The sequence below is a fragment of the Anguilla rostrata genome, chromosome 3 (assembly GCF_018555375.3).
Source record: "Anguilla rostrata isolate EN2019 chromosome 3, ASM1855537v3, whole genome shotgun sequence".
Taxonomy (NCBI): domain Eukaryota; kingdom Metazoa; phylum Chordata; class Actinopteri; order Anguilliformes; family Anguillidae; genus Anguilla; species Anguilla rostrata.
In genome coordinates this window covers 69,266,725-69,279,224 of record NC_057935.1, presented here as the reverse complement: position 1 = coordinate 69,279,224, position 12,500 = coordinate 69,266,725, and the positions used below count along the sequence as shown (strand labels likewise).

The 12,500-nt window shown below is 46.9% G+C and overlaps 1 protein-coding gene across 6 annotated transcripts in view; it reads left to right on the top strand.

Moving 5' to 3' along the window:
• LOC135251773 (zinc finger protein Helios-like) overlaps window positions 1-12,500 on the top strand; it is a 43,492-nt gene that overhangs the window by 15,594 nt on the left and 15,398 nt on the right. For all 6 annotated transcript variants that reach the window (XM_064329538.1, XM_064329536.1, XM_064329535.1 and 3 more), the window contains 2 exons: window positions 3,759-3,851; window positions 10,863-11,057. In XM_064329538.1, the coding sequence (XP_064185608.1) occupies window positions 3,759-3,851; window positions 10,863-11,057 (288 nt within the window). The remainder of the gene's footprint in view (window positions 1-3,758; window positions 3,852-10,862; window positions 11,058-12,500) is intronic.

Genomic DNA, 12,500 nt, shown 5'->3' with positions numbered 1-12,500 from the left:
CACACACACTCCTGTTCCTAAGGACGTGCTTTTAGGCGGGAGCGATTGACAGGGTGCCAGGGGGAAGCTCATTGTGGAGGGATAGTCTGGATCGGCGCGGTCATACTGGAAAAACCAGATCCCGGCTCGCCCGCGGAGCGCGTTCCCTGCATGCCAGGGCCCGGTGCTCTGCGCAGGATAAGCCCCACGCAGCCCCGAGACTTTATTCTGCGCCATTGTGTCCTCCTGCTTCCTGCCTGCTGGCCCCACCCCTCCGGCACACACGCAGGCTACAGGCTAGACTGGCTGCATCTGCCCTCCAACTGCACCAATCCAAACAAATCTGTGAACTTTACGTTACATTACATTACATTACATTGCAGGCATTTAGCAGACGCTCTTACACAACAACGCAGAGCGACTTACACAGCTTTTACATAGCATTTCACATTGCATCCATTTATACAGCAGAATATATACTGAAGCAATGCAGGGTAAGTACCTGGCCGAAGGGTACAACGGCAGTGTCCTACTCAGGCGTCGAACCTGTGACCTATCGGTTACAAGCCCAGTTCCGTACCTTACTGTGCTACACTTCAGCCCTGTTGGATACGGTTTATTGAGAGAATGAAAAGGGTAAGGAATATAATGATAAGGAATGGACCTTTTTCATCCGATCATTTCTCGTGTTTTTAAAGATTTTTAACAAAATGTACATGTTTGCCGCAGAACTGCTGTATGAGATTTAGGGAACTAGAACATTCATCAGGTTGCAGGTTCATATCTTGAGTGGGCTCACTGGGCTATTTGACCAGTGAAAGCTTACAGTGGTGAAGAGCTGAACATGTAAAAATGGAACAATTCCAGTCACCATGGATACAGGAATCTGCCAAGCAAATAACTAGTAAGAGATAAATTGTGATTACTTGTCACCATATGTCTCACGTATTTGGACACAATCATGCCTGTGTTTATATTTCAAGGAGGCTGCATTTGTTCAGCATAAATGAAGCCGTGAATGCCTGTCTTGTAATCTTGGATGAATTTCTGCTGGTCCTGTTTCAGTAGAGCTGGCTGTGTCTTCTTCAGGAAGGAGGTTTGAGTGGAGGTCTGTCAGATGTGCAAAAGATCAGAGAGCCCTTAGAGTACTGTGTGTGTGTGTGTGCACACGTTTTGCTCTCTCTCTCTCACCTTCTCTTACTTGTTCTCTCACTCTCTCTCTCACTCTCTCACCTTCTCTTACTTAGTCTCTCTCCCTCTCTCTGTCTCTCTCTCTCTCTCTCTCTCTCTCTCTTTATAAGAGGATCTCTGTTATCTGCATATACCACTTCTGCATGACCCCCCTGTACCAAGGTCAATTAAGAACACACATACGCAGGCGGACACTAAAGCCGTACACGTTTCAGAGCATTCTCGAATCAGGCTCCTCACTAATGCCTGCATGTGGGGAGGTGGAAGCTCATCGTAATTGAACGGTCGAATCGGACATGCGGTGGATTTTGCGTGACAGGGCGGAGTTTCCGTTGCATGCCTTTTCCACAAACAAACTGGGCTAATGGAACAGAACAAAGAACTTGCTCGCACACCTAGCAGTGACAGAACGTGAGCTAGTGGAGCTTACAGTGGCCGTTCAGTAGATTCGACCTTTGAGTTTCCCTAGCATGCCAGAGCTAGCTTTGTACGTGCAGCTTGCACACATAATGATACGCTAACCTTCCGTGCAGTTATTTTCTTGTGTTTTTTTTTTTTTTTTTTCTTCCATCTAAGAATGTCGAGTAAAAAAAATACTATAATGATGGGTGAAGTGTTGTTAACTTTCCAGTAGATCGCACACGCAATTTTCAGATGGGAAATACTGTACGCTGACACCTGCTTATGTCGAAGTGCAAAACGTGAGTAATTTTAACAATGCAAGAAAAGCGTTTGAGCTGCTTGGAAAAGAAGATGACTGAAAGATGCTTTTGGTCAGGTTTGAAAGTATTTTGTTTTGATTTGAGAGTGGGGGAAAATATACAGTACTACCAGAATGAATATGTAAGAAATGACGAACAGAAGGCCTGTGATAAATGCCTGTGATGAACAGAATGTCAGCATAAGTCACCAGTTACAAAAATAGTATCATCATGTGATTTTGACTTTATGAAAAAGGCAAGTTAAAATGTGTTTCAAGTTAAAAAAATGCAGTGCTACATGACGTAGTGTACGTACACCTCCATAAGTGATGATGTATTCCTGTACTGTAAGTGTCATACTCAGCTGGTGAGTTAAAAACAAACGGGGAAAATTGTGACTATCTTTCTGAAAATAAACTGCATTCTTCATTTGCGTAATTCTCGGTGAGTTGCTGTGGGCAATGCGTGACAACGCGGTATGGTAATAGAGCAACCAGCCCGAGTGCCGTGGCCCCCCACGCCCCCGGCCCTGAGGGGGGAAGTTTGACCGCAGACCCCAGGCCGTCACGGAAAAATCTGCGGTGACCGTAATCCAGGCGGGGACGGCCGGTCACCTGAGATTTCCTCCGAACCGCGGTGTAACCCGAGCGGAAGCGTGCCGTCTCCCGGCGTCCGCTGCCAGTCCAGTCCGTCCGCCTCTCCTGCCGCCATGTGATCCCCTCTGCGTCCACAGAGCCGACCGTGTATCACCTGCATTTTCCTACCGTAACCCTTTTAAGGTGTGAGATCACAAACATGTGATTAGACTGTCCTGAACGACGGAACGTTCTAATGCTGATGTCACAATCGCTGCTGGCGACTGAACACAACGGAGTTCTAGAACACTGACTTAGAGTCAGTGCAGTTTTTTTTTTTTTTGTTCTGTTTAACTCTCGACTTTTAAACTATGATCGCCGAATAAATAAGAATAAATTGGACAGATTGCTTTAACCATGCAGTGATCGGGAGTTTAACCGACAGTTGGGGTCGCTGATCAGCTCTGTGTGATGTCTCGTGGAGGCCTCTGAGTCCCAGGCCGTGGTCTGTTTACAGTAATCTCCTCCTGACGGAGATGCTGAATGCCTGCCATTGTTCAGCAGCGGCCCCCTCTGAGGTCCCCTGAGATACGATACAGTGCGTCGCCATGGCAGGAGTGTGTGTGTGTGTGTGTGTGTGGGGGGTGTTATTACTGGCAGCTTATTGTGTGGAAGACTCCGAAGGGGGTGTAACGGGAGTGATATTCGGGAAGGGTGCGCAGGGTTTGTTGGAGCACAGTTATATCCCCAGGCTGTCAGGAAGGGAGGGGGGGGGGTAGGGGGGGTTCAGCTCAGAGAGGGGAGGGGGGTGAGCCATCTCTGCCCCCAACCCCACCTTTGGAACCGACTGCACCACCCCCCGGGTCCCTCACGCATTGCCTCTGGCCACAGTGGAGCGGCGGCGTCGCCGGGGGAAACGCGCTCTCCCGCCGCTGACAGGGGAGCATCCCAGAGCAGCGCGGTCGCCTTGGCAGCGCCGCCGTTTGTGCTTCAGGGGCGAGTTCTGAGCGGGCGCAGTTGTGTCGGCATGTCAGGCGGCGGGGAGCCGCGACGCGACGCGACGCACTGTGTGTGTGCGCCTCTACACCGCGTCCTGCCGTCTCTTCCTCGAAGGCTGACCTATCCGCTGGTTTCTTTTGTTTTGGGGTTTTTTTTTTTTTGGGGTGATTTTTTTCGGAGCTAAATGGTATTATGTTTTATTACCTGTTTTATTAATATGGCTTATCTGCTGCAGTCAAAAATGCCCCACCCCCTCCCCCAACTCCAGGAGAAGCAGCGGCATTCTCAACTGTTGTTGTTTTTTGTTTCCTAGGTAACGGCGACTGCTCTCCAAGGAAGGAGCACGCAAGGATGCTGGTGGACCTGTCCTTGAACAGCACGCCCAACGGGCAGCACTCCCCTAATAGTGAGTGACTCCTCTCTCTCTCTCTCCCACTGTCCTCTTAGTAAAACAGACTCTTCCTTTCTCTCCTACTCTTCTCTTTTCTTAGTAAAGCAGACTCTTTCTCTCCTCCTCTTCTCTTAGTAAAATAGACTCTTTCTCTCCTACTCTCCTCTTAGTAAAACAGACTCTTTCTTTCTCTCCTACTCTTCTCTTAGTAAAACAGACTCTTTCTCTCCTACTCTTCTCTTAGTAAAACACACTTTTTCGATCTCTCCCACTCTTCTCTTACTAAAACAGACTCTTTCTTTCTCTCCTACTCTTCTCTTAGTAAAACAGACTCTTTCTAAATTTGAACCTTCAGCTGAAAAAAACACAAATCTGCAGCCTGGGCACCATTCACTGAACACTAGGCGTTTAAAAAAAAAGTTTTTAAGGACACGGTGTCAGACTGCTGTAGGTTTTATTTCGGACACGAAAATACTTAATAATGTAACATTTTTTTGGGGGGATGGGGTGTATATTTGTTATTAATCAGCAAGAAATATTAACTGCTGTTGTGGGTAGGAAGGATAGAAAACACCCATGCGACATGGCACGTCGGTTGGGCCTGCTTGGAGCAAAGATCCGTTTAGATGAGGATCCCTTCTGATAAACGCAGATTGAGGAAGCGAGCATTCTGTGTGTGTCCTTCCATTAAAACCCGCCCGTTATCAGGGTCCGCTTGTCGGTGCTCTCCTTCCGTTAGAGATGTCAGACGCCGCCGTGGTTATCGTGCTAGAACATAATCAAATCTCTTGAGCCGTTATGTGTGCTGTAGCAGAACTCAAGTTTCGCCTCGCGCTGTTCCCCATATCTTAAAAATAGGTTTCCACAGATGCTCGGAGCGCGTCAGATCGGGAGGAAGTAGCTTCACGATTAGCACAGCTGGAAACGCAAGGAGCCGGCGCCGTATCTTTAATCTGATGCAACTGCAACCAGCTTTGCAGAGATCTCCCTTCCCCCCCAGTGTCAGCAGAAAGGGTAACAGAGAGAGAGAGTGCTGGTTATCTGATTAGTCCGGGGCTTGCCATTTTGGAGATGATCACTGAGAAAAAGGGGAAGCTGTCGTTCGCTGTTGTTTTCTCATCTGGTCCTGCGTTTGAGGGAGAGAGACTGAAGGGAGAATTCTAATAGATACTGCGAAGCTACACAACCACACCAGTGCTTTGTCACCATCGATTGCTCAAGTGTGCCAGCCCACACCACACACACATTCACACACACGCACACACATACACACACACATGCACATGCACACACACACGCACACACACACACACACACACAGGCCAACCATATTTCAGTACACCTTCGGGATGAAGTAACCACTGTATGGTAAATGGTAAATGGACTGCATTTATATAGCGCTTTTATCCAAAGCACTTTACAATTGATGCCTCTCATTAGGTGTTAGGTGTCTAACCGTGTCTTCGACACACCCAGGGCGGGGTTTCAAACCGGCAACCCTCCGACTGCCAGACAATCGGTCTTACCTCCTGAGCTATGCCCCTCTGCTGTGTCGTATGTTTTCTCTACACTGTTATGACCTTCCTATAGTATATAAACAACCTTTTGTGAAGGCTGTGCTTTTGTCTGATACCGGATGGTCTGCTCTCTTTAACGCTATACTGTCAGAAATTGATATAGATATTGCACAGAACAAATATCCCACTTTCAAGGTTCTCAGACAGCTTCCCATATTCAGTTCTCAGACAACTAGTGCTGATGCTATTTCAGCACAGAACGATGAAACTTACGCATGCTAGCTGTGACGCTAATTGATCTGGTGATGGAATGACTTGATGTTTGCACTGACATCCCTGAAAGTGTCTCCTACTTTATTTTCAGTGGTTTTAAAGCATTCCGGGTCCTGCCAGTCAGTGGCGTAACATTGGTTGTACTGATTTACTGAATTGTTTGGTAACAGTCAACTTTCTGTCATCCAAATATGCAATACACGTACACATGACAAGTGCAAGGAAAGGTATAATCATATAAAATATGTAGTACTACAATGTAAATGTAAGTACTACTTTTTTTGCACGTTTAAAATCCTCACATGCTCCACGTGATACAATTCAATTTATTTCTGGCTGTAGCATCCTAAATTTACATAATTTTTTAAAAATAAATATTTTTAATAAGGACTGTAAAAGTACCTGTGTGACAGTACACTTGCAGACAGATAAAGGCCAACCTGAAGTCATTCCTCTCTTACGTTCCAGTTGTTTGACCTTTGTTAGAGCTGGTACTCATGTATCTTTGAACTCTTTGTCTGCTGCTTGTGCTGGTATTGTAGCAAAAGATATTGCTCTGTCTCAGTCTTCTTCCAAGCTGTGCATTGTTCCCAGAAATGTTGTTTTAAAAGAACGTGGTTGTACAGTGGTTGTACATGGCCCCATAAAAATGGAAATGTACATTACTATAATTTTTTTTTTTAAATCAATGTTTCATATCATATTTTACTAAAAATGTCAAGTTTTAGTTACTTTCAAGTTCTAACTTTCAAGTCAAAGCATTTTGAAGTGTGTAACGTCAGTAATGCGCTTGAACAGGCTGATGTTAAACTGCATGCGACTTAGCACTTTAGTTCTGAGTCCGATTTACCTCTTTAAATACAACGCTTCTGCATTCGAAATGGCGGACTGCAGAAATCGCAGTGTTCACGTGTGTGTGGCTGTGTGTGGGTGTGTACGTGTCGGCCGCTGGGGGATGTGTTTGTGTGAACGCGAAGGACGAGCGCTCCATTATCGGAACACGTCATTCGCTCCGCTGCAGTTCAGACAGTCAGGTGTGTGTAGTGCAAATGTAAGAAACAGAGGAGGTTTTGGGCGATGATGGCCTCCACGGTCTGGGATCAGTCAGATGTCACTGTTGACTGTGGCCCGTAGCTCCATTGGCCGTCGTGCAATTGGTGATTCCGTCACCCAGGATACGGGAGGGTCCATCCAGTCAGTTAGGGGTTCGTGTTCATCGCTATTTAGCGACCCCCCCCCACTGGTCGAGGGTATATTCTGAGATAAAAACATACTGTGCCCTACTGGTGCTGTTATCCCGTATTGTTCGGTTCTAGAGAGCGGGGATTTGGATGAGCACCCTGCTGACTAGATCCGGCTTTGATCTTTGAGCGAGGAAAGAGGTGCTCGGGATTCGCTTTGTCAATTGTCCCATTCTGTGTGTGTCTTCAGCAGAGAATAATAATGGCAGCAATACTTCACAGATCTCCTGTTATGTTGCCAGGATACAGAAGCGAGACGGTCGGTTGTTTTCAGTGCACCTAATGAAATTGAATACGGTTCCCTCTGTGTTTTAGCATACGGTTCACCGGATTCTGTTTCCATCTCCACTGTACATCAGGTTCCATGTTGAGCTCAGCAGTTTGTTAACATTAGCAGTAGGCCTATGCGTGATGGTGTCGTTGGTTATATCCAATGATACATTTTCTAAGTGTATACAGGCCTTCACTACATTGGACATGCCAATCTTTGCGCTTTATCGGGCTGAAGATTTGGAGAAGCAAGATTTCCTTCCTTCTCTGTGGCCAGTGTGAGAGAATTTTAGCACTGACGCAAGATTGCTCCCTCCTATGGTATTTTACAGCTATGTGCACGCCTGTCTTTCTCCACAGAAATATGAGGAGCAACAAGCTGTTGAAGTATTTGACGCTGCCAGTCTTTTCAGTCAGGGATTTAAGTATAGCAGTCAATCAGATTTTGGATCAAGTGGCAGATTAAAGTTAATGTACCCAAACACCGCGTAAATTGGCAACACTTTGAGGAATTTGCGATTTTTTCTAGAGCAGAAGGTATTTTTCCCTTCAAAGGGTAGCAGCTGTTTCCACCAGGAGGGTTTCACTGTAAACTTACAAACAGGATGCAGCCCTTCTTCTTTCATGTTCATGTTTTTGAATATTTCTTCGCGAAAATAGCCATCATAATAAGGTTTTTTTTATATATATATATTTCTTTCTGGACAAAAGAGTGCCTTGAAGCCTTTCTTTCTCGGTACATTGTAGATCACTTTGGCAGGAAATCACACTCATCACACTTCTTGAACTCCTGAGCTCTTTTAAGGTTTTTTTGTTCTGCGTTCCGGGCCTGTCAGGGTTGCGGTATTCAGCGGGAGGCCGATCTGGTTTAGTTTCGGGAAAGCGGGCTGGACCCGCGCATGACGCGGTTTCGTGTGACGCTCCTGGTCTTTTTTTTTGCGACACTGGCTTGACCTGTTCCTTCTGAATTGCGCCCGAACATCCCTGAGAATGGGCCGACAGGGACTACGCCCCTGACACTCGCCCTGTGAACACTCACACTCGTCATTCGAAGACGCGCGTATTTAAACCTGCGCTCAAAATAGCTCATAGAAACACTTCCCCCTACATACAGTACTTTATAAATACTCATTTCCACCCGCAATGTACAGTAGATGTACTGTATCAGCGCATTGCTACCCCTTTCTAAATGAATACACATTTTTTATCTCACCCTTGCCCAACAGAGCACTACTGGACTCATATTGAGGAACACTGAGCAACACAAACAACAATGGAGAATAGCTTAAATGTGCTGACTGAATTAATGAATAGCTCTTCAATGGGTAGCTCAATTCTTCATTTGGTTTCTGCTGACACATCGAGAGAAACCAGAAACCAGATTGCCGTACAATGAGCTTCAAAATGATGGGTTTCAGTACACCGCTGCTTTATGCTTTAATGCAATTATAATACCGCAATTGTCTGAAATATGACAGCATACCTCCGTGTGAACTGAAGGCCAAGATGTTCGGTAACGTTTACGGGGAAGACGTGGAGGCAAAAAAAAAAAACTGAACTCACTGATCCAGTAAATCCAGTCGCTCCACAGGTATTTATGCCCATAACCGCCATGGCGTGCAGTGGATCAAAGAGACCTGATGACTTCTGCAGGGAATGCGACGCGACGAGGAAGCGCGACACGCAACGCGGCGTGCCGTCACGCCGGCCTTCGTCTCTGCTCTCGCGCTCTCTCTCTCGCCCTGCGTTCGCACGGGGCGAGAAACCCGGCGTGTGGGCTACTGTGCTGAGGGGAGAGGCAGGAGCTTCCTGTCGCGTCGTCTTAGTGGTCTCGTGCAGTTACGTACGTGTTATTGAAGAGAAATCATGGCATCATCAAAGACGTACATGCTATATATACTCTGGTTATGTCAGGACACTGATAAGTACTTGTTTCTGCTATCTCACTAGCCATATGTCTCTCTGTCTCTCTCAGTAGTTAGCCACCTGGCTAGCGACCTCTCTGTCTCTATTACTAGCTAGCTAGCTAGCGATCTCTCCATATCTCTCTCTCACTAGTTAGCTGCCTAGCTAGCGAGTTCTCTATCTCTCTCAGTAGCCACCTAGCAACCAAGCTGAAACTGCCGTCCAAGCATCATTTTATTTATTTATTTTTTTACACGTTGTATAACACCGGGTGTGATTGTACCACAATGATAAGCTGTTCCTCCATTTTTCCTCACTGAGTGGAACAATAATTCACGAAATGGTATCTTATCGGTTGGAGAAAACCGGAAGCCCGAAACTGTGATTGGCTGATGCCTGCGAAAACCGTGGGCAACATTTTTCGGGCAACTTCGGTAGCTCAGTTGCCCGGTTGCCGGGGTTGCTGGGACGTCGCTCAGCTACGTAAGAGAACGAATGGACTTTCGGGCAACTGGTCAACCGAGTTGCTCGCTGTGTGAACGCGGGGTCAGAAGAAAGGGTCCCAAAAGGCTCCTGTGTGTCTCCGGAGAGGAACCCTGTCTAGTTCACGGGTTCTCTATCGGGCAAAATGACTCAATCTGGAGCCTTTTTCATACTTCCTACACCTGTTATGGAGGATTCCATAAAGAACTAAAATTAGTTCATCTGTGCCTCCACAGGCGTAGGTACTGAATGTGTTTGCCCTGAATCCGTTAATCAGATGTTGAGTAAAACTTGTGTTAAATGTACAGAAACATATGTGGGACGTGTTTCCACTAAGCCACGGAATCAACCATGCCTCCAAGCCGTCAACCATTTTGCTGCAGAGGTGTGTCACTCTGTCAAACCAAAGAGTGTAGGCACTGAATGTGTTTGCCTCACAATAGGAATTCATTAAACAAATGCAACTGGTAAGCTTTTTTGTTGCAGAGGTGTGTCACGCGGTTGAACCAAAGGGTGGTGCAGGCCCAGCAGACTGAGAGTGAGCTGTCTCTTAACCCGAGACCCCCCCACGCCCCCGAAACCTCCTCCACCACCCCAGGGACCTGCTGTCTAGCCTCTCTGACAGATTGCGAGAGTTCGGTGGCGACACGCCCAAGCCATTCCAACTCCTGCTCACCGCAGGCCCGGGCCCACACGCGCAGCTGCTTCTCCCGCCATCGGCCAAGCGGAAAACCCGCGCGCGCGTTCTGCACCTGCAGCCGTCCCGCCATCGCCCGCCATCTCCCGCCATGGCCCGCGGGCGGCACAGGCGCCCCCTGGGCTGGGACGCGCCCCTGAGCTCGGTCCGGGCTTTTTTAGCGCTCACGCTAACCAGGGAAACTCTGCTGTAATCCCTGGGAGAGCTTAAATGCAGCGACATTCGCCATTTTGGGGGCATTCACACGACGTTGCTGCAATACAGCGTGCATGCTCAGTCAACCTGCTCCGTATAAATTAAGGTTAATTAATAAATAAAATTGCGTAAAGAAATTGGCCTTTATGCCCAGCAATGGCGTGATGGACAGCAGTTAACAGTTAGCAGTAGCAGAGACAGTACCAGGTGAAAAAGAGCACTAAAAAGTATGCTGAGAACTATGAAATGCAGGCTTTAATATGGCTTCAAAATGTAAGCACAGAAATTTTACCCATTGTTTCAAATGCATTAATCGTATACGTACGTACAGCCAAGAAACCCCTTTAAAGGCTGCATGTTGATGGTTGAAGGTTTACGAAACATGTCATCAATCACTGGCACCTTTGATGTAGCTGAGGTTTCATTCGTTTAATTTGATTGACAGCACACACGATAAAGCAAGAAGAAGCAACGGAGGAGGAGGGGGAGAAGAGAGCCCTGGGCATAGAGGAGGAGGTGGGACAAAGCGGCGAAGAAGGCTCCGGATTGGAGGAGCCCATGATTGACAGCCCCAGCAACCCGCAGGACGGAGGGCCGGGGGCGGACGGACCGGGCGATGCTGGCGCCCGGCTACCGAACGGTAAACAGATCCCTGGTGTGACTGACAGTCTCACGCGCTCTGGGCAGAGGTGGACAGTCCAGGTTCAGAAAGCTAAATATGTATGTTCCTCCGATCACCGGGATCTGCTAATTAGCACAATTCCTTAGCCTTGGTGAAGCATCGCGGCAGTGTCGTGTAATGGGTAAGGTGCTGGTCTTGTATCCTAAAGGTCACAGGTTCAATTTCCTGGTAGGACACTATTACTGGAACTATTCATTACAATGAATGTAAATACTATGTAAAAAAAAATAAAAATGTGCTCTGGATAAGAACATCTGCTAAATGCCTGTAATGTAATAGGTGGAAGAGACACATGGCAGGACTTATACTCTCTGATACCTGGACTTCCCACCTCTGAAGACTGGCGAGACACACGTGTTAGTATTTGCTGATCAAATCCTTCTACTTAGCGTTCTGTTTGCTGGTTGTAGCCAAATCAGCCAGGCCGTAAACCTGCCAAAATCACATACATTTGTTTTGGCTTGAGGAATTAAGTTGCAAACAAACATTAATTCTTCTGTTATTTTTCGCTGAACACCTTTTGTGTCTCAGGACCGGCACACTGCAGTAATAACAAGCTCAACGCTGAAAAAATTTAAACAATGTCCTTCCAGGGATATACATAACCTTTTTCAGGTTATTTTCTTTGAACGTAACAGCTTATTTGCTTGGCTGATCACTTTCCTGGTGATTACACAGACAGATATTTACAAAAACCATTCAGGTAAATGCTTAGCAAATACTGCACGGTTTCGCCTGACAGAGACAACTATTTGATGGATGGGTGTATGATGCCATCTGGTTATTTCAGCACATTTACAACATTAGGGATTTCCTTACAGTGATTATACACTGCATTGAAAGGAGCCACTCGTTGGTATTTTATTTCTTTTTGATCTATTATCTCACAGAAGTTTCTTCTGACATCAAAGTTTTTTTTTTTCTCTTGTTTTGTTCTTAAGGGGTGTGTAGAGGGTTGCCGAGCAACACAATACAATGTTTGAGATCTGGAATCATTCTCAAGGAAAATATCCCAGGAATCTTCCAGAACCTGTCCGGGGGGGCCCCAAAACCGACGCTATTGCTCCGGTCGGGCTGTCAGCACGGACGAATCGTATTTCATATTTTCCAAGCGACAGGTGCTTGGAGGCGGCTCGCGATGGGACCGAGCCAGCCGGCCTCTCCCTTGTCCTCTGGGACGCGGATAGAGGAAGGAGATGCCTGCTTTTTCGAGTTAGCGTGAAAGGCGTGTTATGAAACAGCGGTAATTTTGCGAGGAAATGTAAATGCAAAACGCGTCGGTTAAAGAACATAAATAAATAAATAAATAAATAAATAGAAAGGCCGCGTTCCTCTCTCGTTCTTCCCCCAGCGTGCTGGTGGCCTCGCAGGGTCCCGCGAACCACCTGACTGCCTGGTCTC